Below are 20,180 nucleotides of genomic sequence, written 5' to 3' on the forward strand. Positions count from 1 at the left end.
CTCCATAGCAAAGACATTGTATCCCACTGGTCGCGATGATAACCGAAGTAGTTGCATCATAGAATAAAATATTAAAAGGCGACAGCGCGATGCCCAAGCACAACAAATCTAAACTAAACAATGTCAATCCAGTAAATACATCCCTGTCTGACAGGCGTCAAAGTCGGGCCACTTAGCCCCGACATCCATGTAAAATTGCTGCGCCAACCGATTGCTGCCCAATGTCCGGGATGGTGTCATATAGTTCAGCGTTTCGTGCAGCGTAAACTTAGTGATCAAGTTGGAACCTAGATCGTGGCAGGGATTTGAGCCCGCAACTTATGTACCCCCCAATTCTACGTCTTTACGAATGTAAGAATGTTCAATTATTCGATTAATCAATTTTTATTGACATAAAACAGGCACATGTATGTTTATATATGCATACGTGTATGGGGGTTTAACATCCCAAAGCGGCTCAGGCTATGAGGGACGTCGTAGAGGAGGGCTCTGGAAATTTCGACCACCTGGGACTGACATCACAAAGTACACGGCCCTCTAGAATTTCGCCTCCATTGAAATTCGACCACCACCACCACGGCGGCTCTTTTTACATGCAAACATGGGTTAGGGGGGGGGGGGGGGGCGAATCGGCCTTCCGGTGCGCCGAGAGCAGCGCTTAATGCTCCTTCCCCTTGTCTATCGCTCTTCAAATTTGTTCTTTTCTCTACTCGCCTACAATTTCCACCTCCCCGTTTTTCGGCGCGCTTTTCGTTGTTTATTCCACGTGAGAGGTGTTGTGCGGTCCATTATTCGGTCCCTTTCCCTCATTCTCAACATTGCTGTGAGGGCGGAATTTGTACCTCCTCGCTCATTCTGTGACTTTATATCGAAAAAACTGTTTCATTGTAAGCCTCTCCTGACGAAGGGAATACTATTCCTGAAACTGTTGGCAAAATAAACCTTTAAAACGAACAGTCGCGTTTTTTCGTTATGCTGCACTTCCGCTAGTAAACTGGCGCATTGGAACCCCTACTGAATACATGTTTGTGTATATATATATATATATATATATATATATATATATATATATATATATATATGCAGACAAGGCAAATGAAGTGAAGGGCTCGTTTGACAAATATATTAAGGAAGCCAACAGTCACCGAAACCAACGTGCATAGGGGAATGTTTCTTTTTTTTGTAATATCTAGTGCCAATCAATTAGTTTTTAAAGAAAATTACTTATCAAGCAGCAGAAAAAACATCCATGCCGACGGTGGGATCCGAACCCACGACCTCCGAATATCGCGTCCGGTGCTCTTACCAACTGACCTACGGCGACGGCTGTCCAATCTGCTGCTTTCGTGGGTAAGCGAACCTTGAGAGCGTTCACCAGCGCCACCCTCGTCCATAGCGGTAGACGTAGCACGTCCTGTAATACCGCAAGTGTGACGTAGAACGTCACCTAACGGGGAGGGCGGAAACTGTGCGAGAACCCTCTTATGCTACCTATGACATCAAGACTACCAGAACTGAGACCCCCGTTAAGCTATTAGCAGACAAGGCAAATGAAGTGAAGGGCTCGTTTGACAAACATATTAAGGAAGCCAACAGTCACCGAAACCAAGGTGCATAGGGGAATGTTTCTTTTTTTGTAATATCTAGTGCCAATCAATTAGTTTTTAAAGAAATTTACTTATCAAGCAGCAGAAAAAACAACCGTGCCGCCGGTGGGATCCGAACCCACGACCTCCGAATATCGCGTCCGGTGCTCTTACCAACTGAGCTACGGCGACGCTGTCCAATCTGCTGCTTTCGTGGGTATTTATCTTTAGCGTGTAAGCGAGCCTTGAGAATGTTTACCAGCGCCACCCTCGTCCATAGCGCCGGGCGTAGCACGTCCTGTAATACCGCGAGTGTGACGTAGAACGTCATCTAACGACAAGGGCGGAAACTGCGAGAAACCTCTTATGCTACCTATGGCATCAAGACTTACAGAACCGAGACCCCCGTTAAGCTATATATATATATATATGTGTGTGTGTGTGTGTGTGTGTGTGTGTGTGTGTGTGTGTGTGTGTGTGTGTGTGTGTGTGTGTGTGTGTGTGTGTGTGTGTGTGTGTGTGTGTGTGTGTGTGTGTGTGTGTGTGTGTGTGTGTGTGTGTGTGTGTGTGTGTGTGTGTGTGTGTGTGTGTGTGTGTGTGTGTGTGTGTGTGTGTGTGTGTGTGTGTGTGTGTGTGTGTGTGTGTGTGTGTGTGTGTGTGTGTGTGTGTGTGTGTGTGTGTGTGTGTGTGTGTGTGTGTGTGTGTGTGTGTGTGTGTGTGTGTGTGTGTGTGTGTGTGTGTGTGTGTGTGTGTGTGTGTGTGTGTGTGTGTGTGTGTGTGTGTGTGTGTGTGTGTGTGTGTGTGTGTGTGTGTGTGTGTGTGTGTGTGTGTGTGTGTGTGTGTGTGTGTGTGTGTGTGTGTGTGTGTGTGTGTGTGTGTGTGTGTGTGTGTGTGTGTGTGTGTGTGTGTGTGTGTGTGTGTGTGTGTGTGTGTGTGTGTGTGTGTGTGTGTGTGTGTGTGTGTGTGTGTGTGTGTGTGTGTGTGTGTGTGTGTGTGTGTGTGTGTGTGTGTGTGTGTGTGTGTGTGTGTGTGTGTGTGTGTGTGTGTGTGTGTGTGTGTGTGTGTGTGTGTGTGTGTGTGTGTGTGTGTGTGTGTGTGTGTGTGTGTGTGTGTGTGTGTGTGTGTGTGTGTGTGTGTGTGTGTGTGTGTGTGTGTGTGTGTGTGTGTGTGTGTGTGTGTGTGTGTGTGTGTGTGTGTGTGTGTGTGTGTGTGTGTGTGTGTGTGTGTGTGTGTGTGTGTGTGTGTGTGTGTGTGTGTGTGTGTGTGTGTGTGTGTGTGTGTGTGTGTGTGTGTGTGTGTGTGTGTGTGTGTGTGTGTGTGTGTGTGTGTGTGTGTGTGTGTGTGTGTGTGTGTGTGTGTGTGTGTGTGTGTGTGTGTGTGTGTGTGTGTGTGTGTGTGTGTGTGTGTGTGTGTGTGTGTGTGTGTGTGTGTGTGTGTGTGTGTGTGTGTGTGTGTGTGTGTGTGTGTGTGTGTGTGTGTGTGTGTGTGTGTGTGTGTGTGTGTGTGTGTGTGTGTGTGTGTGTGTGTGTGTGTGTGTGTGTGTGTGTGTGTGTGTGTGTGTGTGTGTGTGTGTGTGTGTGTGTGTGTGTGTGTGTAAAGTTGGAAACGCTTCATTTAGCCATAGATTTATTTTGAGTCGACGTTTCGGACAGAGCCTGTCCTTTCTCAAGACTGCGGTTACAGAGGTCTTCTTCCTCTTCTTAAGGAGTGTGCACTGGCACACATGTACGACACATGAACAAAAGAAACAAACGGAGGCAAAGAATACTAGAAAAGATACAGATAGAAAGGGAAAAAAGGGAGACAAAAAAAGAGAAAAAGACGCGCTGTCCCCCCGCCGCCCACCCCGCAGCCGCGGGGAGCCACCCGAGACGAGGGAAAAAAAAGGAAAACACGGAGCGGGAGGGGATAATGGCTACCTATCAAGGCAACAGAGCGGCGGCGTGTAAGGTGCACAGGAACAGACGGTGGCGGGATCGCCCTACACACAAAATTTAGAGACGCGTGCACTCGCGTGCCCCGACCATAAACAGTAAATAAATAAACAGAATAAAATGCAGACAGGGCCAGAGCTTCCGTCATCTGGAACCACTTCGGCAGCCAGAGCCAAGGCCGAATCAGTGGCGCTGTGAGCTTAACTAAACACACGTGCACTGTGCATCAAAACACCCAGAAGCACAATAGTAAAACATCCGAGCTCGTGCCAGTGTCGTGTGGCGGCTAAATGACAATGGCAGGAGCATTTAAGCGAGTAAGGTGTACAGAAACAGATGTCGGAATTGTCCAACATACAAAAGTTAGAGATGCGTGCACTCGCGTGCCCTGGCCAGAAAGAGTAAACATTTAACAGAATAAAATGCAGACAGGACAGAAGACTTCTGTCATCTGGAACCATTTCGGCAGCCCGAGTCAAGGCAGAATCGTCCACGCCGTGAGCTTAACTATACACACGTGCACTGTGCCTGAAAACACCCACAAAAGAAAAAAAAAGTGGAAAAACATCCGAATTCGGGCAAGTGTCGTGTGGGAGGTAAATGTGAATGGCGTGAGCTCTTAGGCAAGGGTCCTTCCATCGCACCCCGTCGGCAAGGTAATCGAACTGGGAAGATAGGGGCGGGATGGGGTGGGGGATGAAGAAATTTTTGTGAGCTTGAAAAAGATGTCGCTGTCAAGAAACGACCGAGGTATGTCAAGCTGGCTCTCGTAATGTCAGCAACGGCCTTGCAAGGGGTGGATGGAGGACTATACACCTGGACTCTGATTAATGCCGTGAGGAATTGTTCCAAATTTGTAAATGAAGTACGACTCGCATTGTTCTCTTTCCCGGGTGTTGTGGAACTCAACCTGTAGGACTGTTAACTTAATTGCATCAAATGGGTGGTTTCGCTCATAATGTGTTTTGACAAGGGAATGTTGGGTAGGGGTAAGATATGCGCGCGGTGGTTATTAAAGCGAATTCGTAGAGGGTTGAAAGTCTGTCCAATGTACTGCATACAGCACACACTGCATTCTAGGAGGTATATTACATTGCAGGAATCACAATCAAAGTTGCCATTATTTCCCACTTGAAGCGTGAAGCTGTGCTTACTGCACAGCTTGATATTTGTATGTGTTTGCAGACCAGGCATCTACTTTTTCCACAGGGCCGGCCTCCAAAACCGGCTGGTTATTTGTTTTTGAGTGTACTAGAATATTTTTAATGTTTTTTGGTCGTCTGTAGACCGCGTGAGGGGGAGCAGTGAAAATTTTGGTGAGGCGCTCGCTTTGTTCAAGAATGTTGAAATGTTTTTTGAGGATTTTGTTTACGTTAGGCGGGTTACTGGTGAAGGTAAGTACTAGATTTTCCCGGTGATCTGTTTCCTCGTTGTAGCGACGTCCCTCCAGTATTTGCTCTCGGTTGAGTTTAGATGCCTCTTCAATGGCATCGTCGACAATGGCGGGGGGGTATCGTTGCTTAATGAGGACTTCTCGCATGCGTTTGGAATTTTTTACGAAGTCCTCGACTTGGGAACATATTCTTTTAAACTGATGTGCCTGAGAGTATGGGATGCTTGTTTAAGAGTGACGAGGATGGCAGCTCTGGAAGTGTAGGCATTGTTGGCGGTCCGTCGGTTTTCTGTATACACCGGTGGTAAGTGAGCCTTCGTTTACCGAAATGTCAACATCTAGAAAGTTTATTCTGGTGTTGGAGTGCGTGTAAGTGAAAGATATGTTGCGGTGGACGAGGTTGAAGTTTTCAATAAAACGTATGAGTTCTTGCTCTGTGTCAGTCCATATTAAAAAGATGTCATCCAAGTAGCGTTTGTATAGGGTGGGCTTAATGGGGAAATCTTTCAGAAATTTGGATTCAATACTATGCATGAAGATATTGGCGTAGGTGGGTGCCATTATTGTACCCATGGCTGTGCCATTAATTTGCAAATAGTGTTCATTGTTAAATTCGAAGTTATATTCGAGTACGATTTTTGCAAGTATTTCTAAAACACGTGGGGTAGGGGATTCCTCCTTTCTGTTTTGTTCATACGCTTCGATCAGAGATTTAATGCCATAGGAATGAGGAATGTTTGTGTAGAGAGAGACTACATCTTGTGTTGCCAGGAAGGCTCCCTCCGGGAGTTTGAGACCTGCTATTGCGCGAAGGAAATGGTTTGTGTCGCGTATGTATAATGCGTGTGTTGTTGGAATATGTCTAATTAGTGTGTCAATGTAACTGGAAATTGGTTCTGTAATCGTGCCGATGCCGGATACTATAGGGCGGCCAGGATTATTCTTTTTGTGGATTTTCGGTAACATGTAGAATCGGCCTGGCGACGGGTGTGGTGCGGTGAGGGCATTAGATAACTGTAGGGATATGTCCCCATTCTTCGTAAGTTTACCCAGGGTCTCCGCTACAAGATGTTGGTATTGCGGAGTTGGGTCTTTTTAAAGACGTTGATAGAAACTGTTAGAGAGTTGTCTCAAGCCTTCTTAAATGTATTTTTCCCTGTTCATGACAACTATACCTCCTCTTATCCGCTGGATTTATGATTATATCTGTCCTTCTGCTCAGAGCCTTCAATGCATCTCGTTCGTTTTTAGGCAAGTTCTGCCTCCCTGGAGTGTGGTTCTTGTAGGCGTAAATAATGTCTTTCTGGACGGCGTTAATGTACATGACCGAGTGTTTGTCCCTTTCTATATTAGGAGTCCAGTGGTGGTTAGTAAGGACGAGTTCTCTGCTATCCGCGGTAACCCGCGCCCGATCAAAGAAGTATTCCCGGGGTCGTAACATTCGTGCAAAGTTGTCCAAATCTGTTAACACCGAGAATTCGCTGTATTTACCGGTTGTAGGGCAGAATGTAAGGCCTCGAGAAAGGATGGATCTTTCCTCTGTCGTTAATGCCCTGGTTGATAGATTAATAATATTATGTTGGAGAGCAAGGTCGGCGTTTGGAACCGCAGGATTTTTATTAGCAGATGCGGTCATTTCAGATAGTTCTACGCGTGTTTTTTGATCTGTTGATGTTTGTGTCGTTCTACTGGATTTGTTGTTGGAGTTTATTATAATAGGGTGTTAATATTAGGGGGGTTTATATTAGTTAATATAAAAAATCAAGAACGGAGCGGCATCCGTTCTTGATTCTTTTTCGCTTGTTATTGAATTTGACCACGCGTGGTGTGGAACCCCATCTCGAATGAATTTTTTGCGTTTGGTCTGGCGTACCTCAGTCGCTTTCTTTTCCTCAAAGAACATAAGCTCTGTGGCCTCCGGCGCGGTAAGGGTAATTTGTTGATGACCATGACTCTCTTCCATTCTCAGAGCCACCAACGCCTTCTCAAAGTGGACAATGGTAACTACAAGCAAATTTAAAGAGGCAGATTGTAGTATACGATTCCAAGTAGCCTTCTCCTGTTCACGCAGGTCACCCATTGATGGTGTTAATGACACTTGTAAACAAAGAGGAAACAGATCACCGGGCAAATCTAGTACTTACCTTCACCAGTAACCCGCCTAACGTAAGCAAAATCCTCAAAAAACATTTCAACATTCTCGAACAAAGCGAGCGCCTCACCAAAATTTTCATTGCTCCACCCACGCGGTCTACAGATGACCAAAAAAACATTAAAAATATTCTAGTACACTCATAAAACAAATAACCAGCTGGTTTTGGGGGGCCGGCCCTGTGGAAAAAGTAGATGCCAGGACTGCAAACACATACAAACATCAAGCTGTGCAGAAAGCACAGCTTCAGGCTTCAAATGGGAAATTAATGGCAACTTTGATTGTGATTCCTGCAATGTAATATACCTCCTAGAATGCAGTGTGTGCAGTATGCAGTACATTGGACAGACTTTCAACCCTCTACGAATTCGCTTTAATAACCACCGCGCGCATATCTTACCCCTACCCAACCTTTCCTTGTCAAAACACATTAATGAGCGAAACCACCCATTTGATGCAATTAAGTTAACAGTCCTACAGGTTGAGTTCCACAACACCCGGGAAAGAGAACAATGCGAGTCGTACTTCATTTACAAATTTGGAACAATTCCTCACGGCATTAATCAGAGTCCAGGTCGGCATTAATCAGAGTCCAGGTGTATAGTCCTCCATCCGCCCCTTGCAAGGCCGTTGCTGACATTACGAGAGCCAGCTTGACATACCTCGGTCGTTTCTTGACAGCGACATCTTTTTCAAGCTCACACAAATTTCTTCATCCCCCACCCCATCCCGCCCCTATCTTCCCAGTTCGATTACCTTGCTGACAGGGTGCAATTGAAGGACCCTTGCCTAAGTGCTCACGCCATTTACATTTACCTCCCACTCGACACTTGCCCGAATTCGGATGTTTTTCCACTTTTTTTTTCTTTTGTGGGTGTTTTCAGGCACAGTGCACGAGTGTAGTTAAGCTCACGGCGTCGCCGATTCTGCCTTGACTCGGGCTGCCGAAATGGTTCCAGATGACGGAAGTCTCCTGTACTGTCTGCATTTTATTCTGTTTATTTGTTTACTCTTTCTGGCCAGGGCACGCGAGTGCACGCATCTCCAATTTATATATGTTGGACAATCCCGCCACCGTCTGTTTCTGTACACCTTACTCGCTTAAATGCTCCCGCCATTGTCATTTAGCCGCCACACGACACTGGCACGAGCTCGGATGTTTTACTATTGTGTTTCTGGGTGTTTTCATACATAGTGCACGTGTGTTTAGTTAAGCTCACGGCACCACTGATTCGACCTTGGCTCTGGCTGCTGAAGTGGTTCCAGATGACGGAAGCTTTGGCCCTGTCTGCATTTTATTCTGTTTATTTATTTACTGTTTATGGTCGGGGCACGCGAGTGCACGCGTCTCTAAATTTTGTGTGTAGGGCGATCCCGCCACCGCCTGATCCTGTGCACCTTACACGCCGCCGCTCAGCTGCCTTGAGGGGTGGCCTTTATCCCCTCCCGCTCCGTGTTTTCCTTTTTTTTTTTCCCCTCGTCTCGGGTGGCTCCCCGCGGCTGCGGGGTGGGCGGCGGGGGACAGCGCGTTTTTTACTCTTTTTTTGTCTCCCTTTTTCTCTTTCTATCTGTATCTTTTCTAGTATTCTCTGCCTCCGTTTGTTTCTTTTGTTCGTGTGTCTTACATGTGTGCCAGTGCCAACTCCTTAAGAAGAGGAAGAAGACCCCTGTAACCGCAGTCTTGAGAAAGGACAGGCTCTGTCCGAAACGTCGACTCAAAATAAATCTTTGGCTAAATGAAGCGTTTTCAACTTTGCATTTTTGCCTCTAGCATCCAAATACGTTTATCTTTCTATATATATATATATATCATATGAACATTGCGACTCAACCGTCTGCCGCAGAGTGGTCGAGGGGAGGCATACGATTTTGTGTTTCGGGAAGCATTAACTTGCTAGTTAAGATAGAGTCTAGCTAGCGGCAGGGATTCGAACAGGCGAACTGTGTTAGGTGCGTTAACGTTACATATTCGATCGCTGCCTCAGCATCGGCTTATTTTTTGATGTCATAACTACGACTCTTGTGTTTGGCTGTTATCTCAAAAGTAAAGATGGGCAGGAAAGGTCCCGTCGATATGGAATTGCGAGCGAGGGTGCGAGCGGGACATAATGGCTTTAAGACAGCATTATCTCTCATCCAATACGACCGCGAGCTGGTTATGGAATGGTTCAGCTAAATCTTAATGTTAACAATAAAAAAAAACTCAGTTATTATTTATTCACAATTATTTAAAGAGAATTCTTCATGATGTGTCTCTTCTGTTGCATAGACCAAATTGTGCCTTATGCAAATGCCCTTTAATTATACCTGTGTCAACGGTCAAATACTTAGGTGTATTCTTTGATTCCAACATGTCTTGGAATACCCATTTGTCTTTCGTCTGTTCTCAGCTTCGGAAAATTGCTTGTTTGATGCACTCTATTAAGACCCTTTGCCCTATGTTTGTACGCAAGGAAATTGTATACGCCTAAGCCTACAGTGTGTTACGTTAAGGTATTTGCTGCTTTTATTTCTGTTCCGCCTTTTGGCGAAAGATGGTCAACAGCATTCTGAAATCTATCCTTAAATCAGTTTTTATGGTAAGGCGTGAAATGAAGGTAGTAGCGTTCTTGAACTATTATACATGCCTGACTTCTCTCACGTTTTTCCTGAATCAGTAGTTTTTAAGCATATTTGGACAAGCTATTTTTGTACACCATATATTCCGGTCAAAGATCTGCGAACTCGTGATTGTTTTCACATGCCTAGATTGCGAACCCGGTACGGCCAGCGTCTGCGAAAACATTATGTTCCTTCTGTTCTCAACCGGTTACCTAACGAAATGTTTCCTGCTAACTCCAAAAAAATAGTGAAAGTTTGCCTTGACAAATTACATTCTTAACTCCAGCATTCTGTTTTGATACTATGATTTTGCATTTTTTTTTCGTTTTCTTTGTTTGTTTTCTCTCCGCTTGTGTGCAATTTTGCGTCCGCGCTTTTCGAATTCATTTTAGTTTTCTCACCCCCCACCCTTTTTTCTTTGATTTTTGTTTGTGTGCCCAATGCATGAGTTTTGTGCCGTCTGCTGTCGGGCGCTGCCACTCAAGCCTTCTAAGGCTTTGGCAGGGTCGCACTTGTATTGGGATGAGGAAATAAAAAAAATTATTATATTATTATTATTATTATTATTATTATTATTATTATTATTATTATTATTATTATTATTAAGCATTAGGGAAGTATTTATGCGTTCTATATGATGAAAATGAGCATTTGTGCGCGCTGTTAACCTAGTTGATGTTACATTATGTAAAGAAATATGCGTGAAAATAGAGGGAGGAGCCACTTATGGCAATTGACAGGCGCTTAGAAAAAGATTAGAACATTTTCCCAGGAGAAGTTAAACGGGTATATGACAATGTGAGAAGGGTAGGCAACATTTTGACTTGTCAGGAACCATTTAAAGTGCTGGCTAGTCGCTAAGCTGAAGGAGCGATAATGAAATGTTCCAATAACATGAAGGCAATATTGCCGCCAAAGCTAATTTACGCGCTTTATGAGCTTAGGCTCACTGTAATTTAATATTTTTAACAAATCATTGGTAATGTCTGTTTCTCTAAGAATATCGCGGTATAGCGTCAGCTGAATATAGTTGCGAATTTCACGAATGAATTCTCGTAATGCAGGCAATAAGAGAGGTGTGGAATGAGTAAATGTACTCAGGACTGACTTTAAAAAGAGTTTTCGCATAACGTTTAAGGCTATAAATTTGCTAAATCCCCCTAGTTCTCAATAAAAAAAAGTAGAGGAATAAAAAAATTAAATTTTGACTGAAAAAAGCCTGCATCGGTGTAGTCGTTACTTTTTTTCTCGTACCGATCAGTCGAAAATTTTTCACTCAGATTCACCCTACTTCATGATGCTTGGAAGGGAACATAAAAGGAAATTTTAAAGAATTTATTAATCGCACTCAAGGGAAGAAAATAAAGCAGATTTCGTCGCTTACCCAACTCTACAGACTACATCACTTTACTTAAGGGGAGGCATCGACGAGGTAATAAGCCACGATGGCTGCCGTTTATTAACAGGAGCTCCCGCGTAAATATCCATGAAATCATATGCGTGCTAAGCACCGGTCTATCATATGTATGTGAGAAGTTAGTATTTTATGTCGTGTGAGCATCGCCCAGAAATTCTAAACAATCACATTTTATAAAGGGAAGATTCATATATAAACCCACAATTTTTCGAACATAAAAGATCGCACATAATTATTCATATATTTCATATCCGTCCTTGGGGGGATTGCGTGTTCCTGCTATTTATTCCCAAAAACGCGCCTCATTGATTTCAGTGGCAGGCTTAACTATTCCTTCAAACTTTGAAAGCAATAATTTGCTGCCCATCGCAACGTTGCACCATTGCGGTCAGAGTGTTAATACTACTATCTTACAACATTGTCAGTTTCCTCACAACGAAAATCACATCCAAGAAAGCTACACTTGACAGCGCAACCTACTACTAATATTTTGTAGCTCCGGCTTTTATTCCTGGTTTGTATTTAAGTAGGCCTATGCAAATGGTAATTTTTCTTGGTGTTCCGTAAGGCGAATATTTCGAATACTTTTGGAACACAAGGTAACTGCATGAAAAAAAAAAGATAAAGATAGGGATTTGAAGTTGTGTCGACCTTGCATGAAAATGACCATAGAAATTTAGGAAGTCGACGCACACGCGGAAGAGATCTGATCGGTGGTTTCAAGGTAGGTTTGACAGAGACATTTAGAGCAAAGTTACCGCCGAGCACAAGCACGTGGTTCACGTTTGCAATTCCCGGTTTGCCATGTGGCTAACTGGCTACTGGCAGCGCGATCGCGTGTGCTTGAATCCCGCTTCGGACGTATAGATGGTTTATCTTTGTCATAAAACATGACGCTTTTTATGTCACTTCTTTTAAAAGCATGGGGTGCCACGGAACAATATTCCCGATCACTGCAGTTTGGCCTGTTCAATTGGACGCTCTCCTTCCTTCCCCTAATAATTTCCCCAGCGCGCTTGCACATGGGTGTCGTCCAGTATACCATGGCCTCCAAGATCTCCTGCAGCGGGTGATCTCAGAGACCATGAGTGTTCATGCCTGTTTCACTCGGCGTCCGCTGCGGGGCGCTCCGGTTTTAGTGTTTTAGAGCGCGTACCTACAAAAACAAATTTAACAAATTAGATAACACATGTGCAATCTGTGGAAAATCTGTAGAGACAATTCAGCATCTTATACTAGAATATGATGGTATCCATCCTGATGTTGGTGCAAGCATAGTAACTCTCCCTGATGCCCTAGCCGCCGCGGTGGCTCAGCGGTTATGGTACTGAGCTGCTGAACCGAAAGACGTGGGTTTGAACCCGGCCGCTGCGGTCGCATTTCGATGGAGACGAAATGTTAGAGGCCCGTGTACTGTGCGATGTCAGTGAACGCTACAGAACCCCAGGTGGTCGAAATTACCGGAGCCCATCTCGTGTGACATCCCTGACAGCCTGAGTCAATTTGGGACGTTAATTAGCACCAACCAGATCCTGATGCCCAACAGCTTAGAGATAACAATGGCCCTGTGAACGAGTTAGCGGTGGAAATTAGCAAAGACTGATTGGAACACCGATGACTCGAAAACACAGATATCACATAAGGCTAGAAAAGTAGGGTTCAAAATTTATTTCAAGAAAATGGCGAATTTATAAGCCGATTTAATACATCGTTAAAGAAATATAATGAAAAAAGCCGAGCATGATGGCAAATGCCATCACCCTTTTTGAAAGGGGAAGCTGCAAAATCCGTCCATCCGACATCCGAAGCGCGTACTCAGTAGCGCAAACTTCAAAACAATTATGGTTGTAAAAATCGCCTGTAGCATTTTTGCAGAATTTTATACCTGGGCATGCTAATGACCAAGATGAAGAATAAGTTAAATAGTAAAAAGAAGATCGCCCTCAATGAACACATCGCAAAATCGCTTATATCTGTAGATAGACGCAGTTGTCACTGCTGCTAGTTATTGTTAAGGTGGTCTGCACCACACTGAATTAAACGCGTTACTGCATAGGATATGCCCGGAATTTCAGCACACATGACTTTAAGTGTAAATGCCCACCTTTCGAATATTGCCTTCCATGGTGTCACGGCGCAAGAGGCCAATGTTTCACTCTTAATCTCCATGATCATTGCGAGTGAACTCCATTATTAAATATGAGCTGTTTGTTAGCAGGGCCTCTGAAGGTAACGTTCAGTTCAAATCAGAGGGTTTTTTGGCAAATGAAATTAACTTACATTTAACATATTGTTACAAAGTGTAACGACACTTTCAGCCACTTCCGCCTAACTTAAACCTATCGACCCATTTAGTGCAGTACTTAATGAGTTGGTTGGAGCTCACACAAGATTATTTATTACTTGCACAATAAGCTTGCAATAAGTGAGTAATTACTCATTCGTATCCACTCGAACGACGCCACACGGCTACAGAGGAAACCTATGCAGCTTTCTCAGAAACTTCGCAGTTAAGGAAAAATTATTCCTGCTCCAGGGGTTAGAACCCCCAACCATCACTTCAGCAGAGCAGTCGCTCAACCAAATCAGCGAACTGGGACGGCAAGCTTATGGTAGGGCGAGAGAGAATTGATTATGACAAATTACCTAATTACAAATTTAGTCCACGTTGGGGGATTCTCCTAAACAAAAGACCAATCCTAAGCTTGTAATGCAACCACAGTCAGAAATCCGAGTGGAGAACTGCACCAAATAAAAAAGAAACAGAAGAAGTAGATCGGGCCTAAAACCACAGACATGCCGATTGCATTCTATTTCAGCATTTGTGACCTTTTTCAGTAGAAAAATGGATGCTACGCCAGCTGCCGCTGGACTTCAGCCAATCACAAAGTGCACACGTGGCCCCAGGCGTCGGTTGCGGCCACGATAAAGACGGGAAGTGGAAAAATAGGTTGATGTTGTTTTCCGAGTTGTCATGCCATGTCCAACCACGTCGGCGTGTCCAGTTTGAGTGATATATTAAGAATTCATAGGGAAGTTTTGCCTCCATCATCGTCACTGTGAAGAGAGAATCCGGCGACGTTTGATAATAGATGGACATCGGATATCGTGGTAGTTGAGCTCTCACCTGCCTCAAGTGTGTCGAAAGTCACCTCTACAGCCTTCCCTGGACTGACTGTCACGGCAGCGACAGAGACGAGGTAGGTTGTGTAGGGATGCAGGCCAATCAGGTTGGCGCTGGTCTGCGTCGGTCGAACGATGACCTCGGTCTCTTGCTGGCTTTGTAGAGCGCAATCAGGCACCCGTAGTCTCAGGGGTTTGTACAAAACGCGGTAGTGGCGAATGACACCGTTGGCGAATTTCGGACGACCCCAGGTGACCTCCACGTCCGTCGAGCCGCTCCTCTTGAGTACCACGTAAGCTGGTTCGGTAGGAGCTACAGAACAAAAAAAAAGGAATAATCGCATGGAACCTTACACAATTACAAAAGTGTTCGCGTAATAAAATAAATCCGATTTATTTACTTTCGCCGTTATTTATAAATTACCCCGTGTACGCCATGTTCATGGTGGTGCATAAGATATTTATTGGACAAATCTGCATATATACACGAAATTTGACATCTGTAAAGACGTATTCAAGGTCCCTAAAACAGATGCTTTTCAGGTATTTTTATGTTAAAACGAAAAAGTTGAGAACAGCAGGTTTTATTACTTTTTGTCTCAGCAAGTAAGTATTGTCAACATAAAGGGGGCCATTGTTTATACCATGTGGGTTAATTTCCAAAATATTTTCCCTGTTTGAAACCTGTTCGTTAATTAAACATCAGCAGCAGGCTGAATATACTGTGCGCCCTGATCCGTGAATACCATGGCACAACCTCACGACGGCTCTAGGCCAAACAGCAACATGAAAAGTATAGATGGTCGTCAGGGCTCCCTCTGAAAACCCGCCGTCAATCTTTTGTTTTTGTTATCATGCCATCTCTTCATTTCTGCTTGTCTCCTTTGAGTGACAGCTCACACGACTGGCCCTGTTGCAGGAAACGCTCAACATAAAGCTATCTCAGGCACCGAAATGTCCTCAGTGTTTCCAGGCGGGGAAAAAGAAACAGGAGCCACCAGTTGGTACACGGGACCACACTTAACGAGAACGAAGCCTGGTCAATATCGCGTCTCTTGAAAATGTCGTCAAAGGAAGGCTGTCACAGACGACACTTAAGGCCTCGGTATTAGTCGTGTACGAATAATAACTTTTTACAACCCAGTCGTATCCGAATACTGTAGCCAAAAAGGGAACGAGAAACGAATCGTCTAGTAGCAGCATGAAATCGAATGCGAATGGAATGTCTTCATGACTATTCGTACAGTGCGAAGTGCTAGCGGTGCTGCTGCTATACCGCACTTTGTGGAGTTATAAGTAAAACAATCTAAATGCGCAACACTAATTCCCAATACACCGGTGCAACACGAAGTCAGTAATGAACCCTATGACCATGTTTTACGTGTAAGAAATTACATTTTACTTTTCACTACAACTGCGAGATCTATGCACCAGCCGTTGTCTCCGAGATGGTGCCTGATTCCCGATCTCGGACGCACTGGAGGCAATGGGTTGCCGAACCTGCCTGAGCCCTGGCACATTTTCCGCCCTTAGAGGCCATGTATGATTCATCTGAATGGCCATCGATTCGAATTGACAATGTCGTGGCGCTGATCCCTTGTTCCAGCACACAACTGCCCCCGCATATGCTCCACGGCGTTATTATGGGCCCTGCTTTCTTAAACAGTCGTCGAATATAATTACGGCGACCCTGATTCTACTTCGTGCCAGTTATTCGAAAATGATTCAAAACGTCCGATTCTAATAAATTAGATCGTGCACTGTTTGATCATTTTAGACGAATCGAACGGGAGATTATTCGATTCTGTGTTCTAACAGTTCGATATTCGCATTCATCTACTCTTGTGCCCAGGTTAGCTGGACAGGACGGTATTTTTTGGATCGTTTTAAAATTAAAAACAAAAACACAACATGACTGACAGCTTTAGGTTTGCAGTGCGAAGTGATAAAATAAAAAAAATTGCAAACATTATCGCTAAACATATATACAGTGTAAATTAAGTATGCACCGCAGATAAAGCTGTCCTAATATCAACTTGACTAATTCGCGGGCTTCAACGCGGCGGCTGCCAAAAAAAAAACTGCGTGATGACGACCTATATATATATATATACATATATATATATATCAGAAACCAGACATAACGTCTGTTAGCCTCCTTGCATTCGGTTACGCTTGTCTTCCTTCACATATGTCTACATATATGCACCTGGCGCCTTTATTTATTTGCTATTTTTTTAAATTAAGCCTTGAATCCTGTTATATTTCCATTCAAGAATACATTTGCCTCATGTTTCTAACATTCACTTATCACACATCCGTTATACTAATCGAGGTAAGAATATGGGCAGTTACTTTGGATCTGTTCATGGAAAACTCGAAATTCAATGAAATAAGAAATAATAGAGGAATGTTTTTTTTATATTTCATGTGGTGTATATCGCATGATTCAATTTGTTTTCACTACTGAGAGAGAAGGCAGTTAATTTATCCTTCGTGTAATCTATCACATAAATCATTGCGTCCCCATCAAATGACGATATATATTAAAATTTCATTGCTCTGTGCTAACCCCTCTCTCTAAAAGGGTTGGATTCTAGTGTAATTGTAACACTCATATTTATTCTCTGTACTACCCTGGTTTCATTATTGCTTTACTTTTCTGATGGTGGTTATACTGTTTCATTTCAGATTTCTCCCCCCCTCACTCCCCCCCCCCCCCCCGCCCTCTGCCTTGTAATGTCGTCTTACACTCTCCGGATACAGTACTGAAATTATTGCGGAAGCCAGACAATTATTTAAACCCAATTTAATAACTTGAAAGGCTACCCAGTCTTTTATTTAAACTGGCTCTCACCGTCCCCAGCTGATACCACAGTCATGTTCTTGGTCCAGGCGCTGTACTTGTTGTCAGGCGTCCTCAGTCGCAACCGTATGTTCACTTTGGTGTACGGCTTCAGAGGAATGCTGTAACGATCATTGGCTGTTGTCCCGGACTCAGTCAAGGTGAATTCCTTTTGCACCCCGTCTACTTCCAACACAACGTTTACGCTCCAGCAGTTCCAGGATTCCCTTGGTGGGTTCTGAAAGCAGTGGATTATGGGCATACCATGTTTAAATGACTGTCGAATAGCAGTAAGAAAAGAGCACAAAGCATGATAGATTTAAGCCGAGGTTAAAGGACAGGCCATTGAGGCACTCTGTGAATAGAAAAAAAGGATCAATCATGCATGAAATAAATGCAAACTAAGAAATACTTTTTTCGCATGAGAACCAAAAGATCAGGATGCAGAGGCACTCATAACAATTGAAAATAAGTGCTCGTCACCTGCTGTGTTATCACGAAACTGGTGTGTTTGAAGCATGTCGCTGGAGAGGGTGTAGACTATTAAAGAAGAATGAATGTGTTTAAGAAGTGTGTTTATCCAGTAAGGTATATATGCAAATGCAGTAAGCAAATGTATATATGAAGTAATGTAATGTATGTATGCAAATACATGAACACCGAAACAAAAGCATTGCAAATATTAACTCATAGGGGTCAAGATGCCGAGAGCCTTATCTTATTCACGCGATAACTTTCATACAGAGACTTTAGAAGATAGCCCGAGCATAGAATAAATAGCTCCATCCTAGGCGCATGCCTACAAGTGTCGCATTCCATGTTCACTTCTTGCTTTTTTACAGGGTATTGGAAAGTTCTTCAACGTCCAGCGAGGCAGCCTAACCTTACGAAAGACACTAGGAGGGGTGCTGTGTGAGATGCAGTTGTCAGCCGATGCTGTGAGGGTAGCCTCGATGATTTTGAGCGGCAGATGCAGGACTGAAGGTGACGTGTCAAATTCCTCTGCGTTTTTTCGTTTCAAATATGGGTTTGTTTCCACGCATATATGTTAGATCCACCGATAGGTAGCAGGTAACTAGCGATGTAAACACCAATAGCGGATGCAAGTGACTGCGTGACCGTTTAGTCCATCTATCACTGGTCGCAAACAAACGGCGAAAATCTGTAACTATGCAGCGTCACTGTTTGGCGATATGTTAAAGAAAAGATGGGAAATCAGTCGGATGCGTTAGCGCGACTTGTGTTCAAGTGGCGCTCTTGATGAAATAGAATCTAATAGCATGAACGGGATCTCGAATCCGCCTCACTATTCTGTGTTATCAAACGAGCACAAAATCCATCGGGGCGTCAGGAAAGCCATATCGACGATTAAAACAGCTGTCATCCTTGCCATCTTTCATTCCGAGGTCCTTTCCTTGCGATTTCTGACAACATTAGAGTTAATTATGAAGTCAGATATAAAATACATAACTTGGATGCATCTTGAAAACCTCGATACCGGATATTTATCTTGGCCCTGACGAAGACAAGTTCTTTTGTCGAAACGTTGGCCAGCTCAAGAGGCATTTCCTTGCCTAGTTCACATTCTGATTGTCAAGATCCAGCTGCCTATCCTCTGTCTGCCCTGGATACTTTGGCGAATTTAGAAAAAAAGCAGGCATGCTATGCTACCAAACACGGAGAATGTTTGAAAGTTGCCGCTTGTCGTTGGTCTTCTGGTATGGAATACCTATGTTGTTCCTTACTATCACTTGACCATTCACAAACTATTCATTTGGATTTATTTTTTGCACTGCTGAACTTCAATCCATGTTTTCAAACCGGAAAAATTAATTACACCTATCCTGATATTTGTATCCTGGTCTCCTTTAGCCTCTCCCCGCGGACACCATGTAATGTTGTCCGAAATAAAAAAATGGAATGGAATGGAATCTGACTAGGGTGCATTACTTTTCGTTCTCCACTGATCAATTGTTTTGATTGGTTGAACGCTTCTATTTTTCATTGACGCCGTCGCGCTGGCTCAGTGGTTATGGCGCATGGAGGCTATGTTATGGTTATGGTAATGGAGGCGAAATTCTGGAAGCCCGTCTACTGTGCGATGTCATTGCACGTTAAAGAACCCCAGGTGGTCAAAATTTCCGGAGTCCTTCACTATGGCATCCCTGATAGCCTGAGTCGCTTTGGGACGTTAAACCCCTTTAACCTACAAACCAAACCATTTTTCATTGACTATGTCGAAGCGCCGAAAATGGGAATGGGGCGGTGGACTAGGGAAGCCGCCTACAGGCAGCTTTTTTGAAGCAAAAAGCTTCACTAGGCTCGTCAACACCGGGCTTCGCGTGAGCCACACTACAGATTTGCCACAGCTGCGCATGCGCGAAACCGAGTGACGTCACGCGGAGCGCAGGTGGTCGCTGCTGCCTCCGTCGTCTGACCTTTCGCCGTGGAAGAAGAAGAAGACCCAGAAGTGGTAGCGTGAGAGTTTGCTCAAAAGCAGCGAAGATATGAAAAGTGCAAGGTTAGACAAGCGTCTGAAACGCCACAATCACGAGAGGCACACCTTTCTGAACGGCGGCAAAAGTATCAAAAACCAAACAAAACAAGTGAACCGATGGCGTTCATAGAGTTCATTGGCGTTGAACACTTTGCAAACTCCGTTATTTTCATGAAATGAAAGGCGAAAAACCGGCTCCGTGGGTCAGTGGTGACCTCAATCTCGCTTTCCGCTTTGTATATTGTTACGTGGTCAGGCGGGAACGACGCGAGAACGCCCGGGCACAGCACACAGGTCAAGAGCACAAGGCGGCCCGCACAGAGCACCAGGCACAGAGCACAGAATCCTAGAGCACGCGCGCCTACGAGAGGCTTTATTCATCTCTTCTTCTATCGGTTGCATGGCCCCCGGTCGCAAAAAACACCGTCTCGGTGGAAATTAGGGCGGGGCAAGGGATTGCGACACGTAGGGCTTGAGGCAAGAGACGTGGACAACGTCACTCTGAGATGCACCGGAGGTGGTCTCCGGAAAGGCCGGGGGAATCACGTAGGTGACGGCGGTGACCTGGCGGAGCACACGGTAAGGGCCAACATAGCGGGACATTAGTTTTTCGCAAAGCCCGACACGGCGTG

General features: G+C 44.4%; 1 protein-coding gene across 2 annotated transcripts in view; it reads right to left on the bottom strand.

Moving 5' to 3' along the window:
* The window catches only part of LOC144110430 (receptor-type tyrosine-protein phosphatase mu-like), a 198,817-nt gene that overhangs the window by 92,248 nt on the left and 86,389 nt on the right, over positions 1–20,180 (bottom strand). For both annotated transcript variants that reach the window (XM_077643324.1, XM_077643323.1), the window contains 2 exons: positions 17,064–17,289; positions 14,211–14,519 (listed from right to left, as the gene is read on the bottom strand). In XM_077643324.1, coding sequence (XP_077499450.1) covers positions 14,211–14,519; positions 17,064–17,289 — 535 coding nt within the window. The remainder of the gene's footprint in view (positions 1–14,210; positions 14,520–17,063; positions 17,290–20,180) is intronic.

Source organism: Amblyomma americanum, chromosome 11 (genome assembly GCF_052857255.1).
Source record: "Amblyomma americanum isolate KBUSLIRL-KWMA chromosome 11, ASM5285725v1, whole genome shotgun sequence".
NCBI classification, from domain to species: domain Eukaryota; kingdom Metazoa; phylum Arthropoda; class Arachnida; order Ixodida; family Ixodidae; genus Amblyomma; species Amblyomma americanum.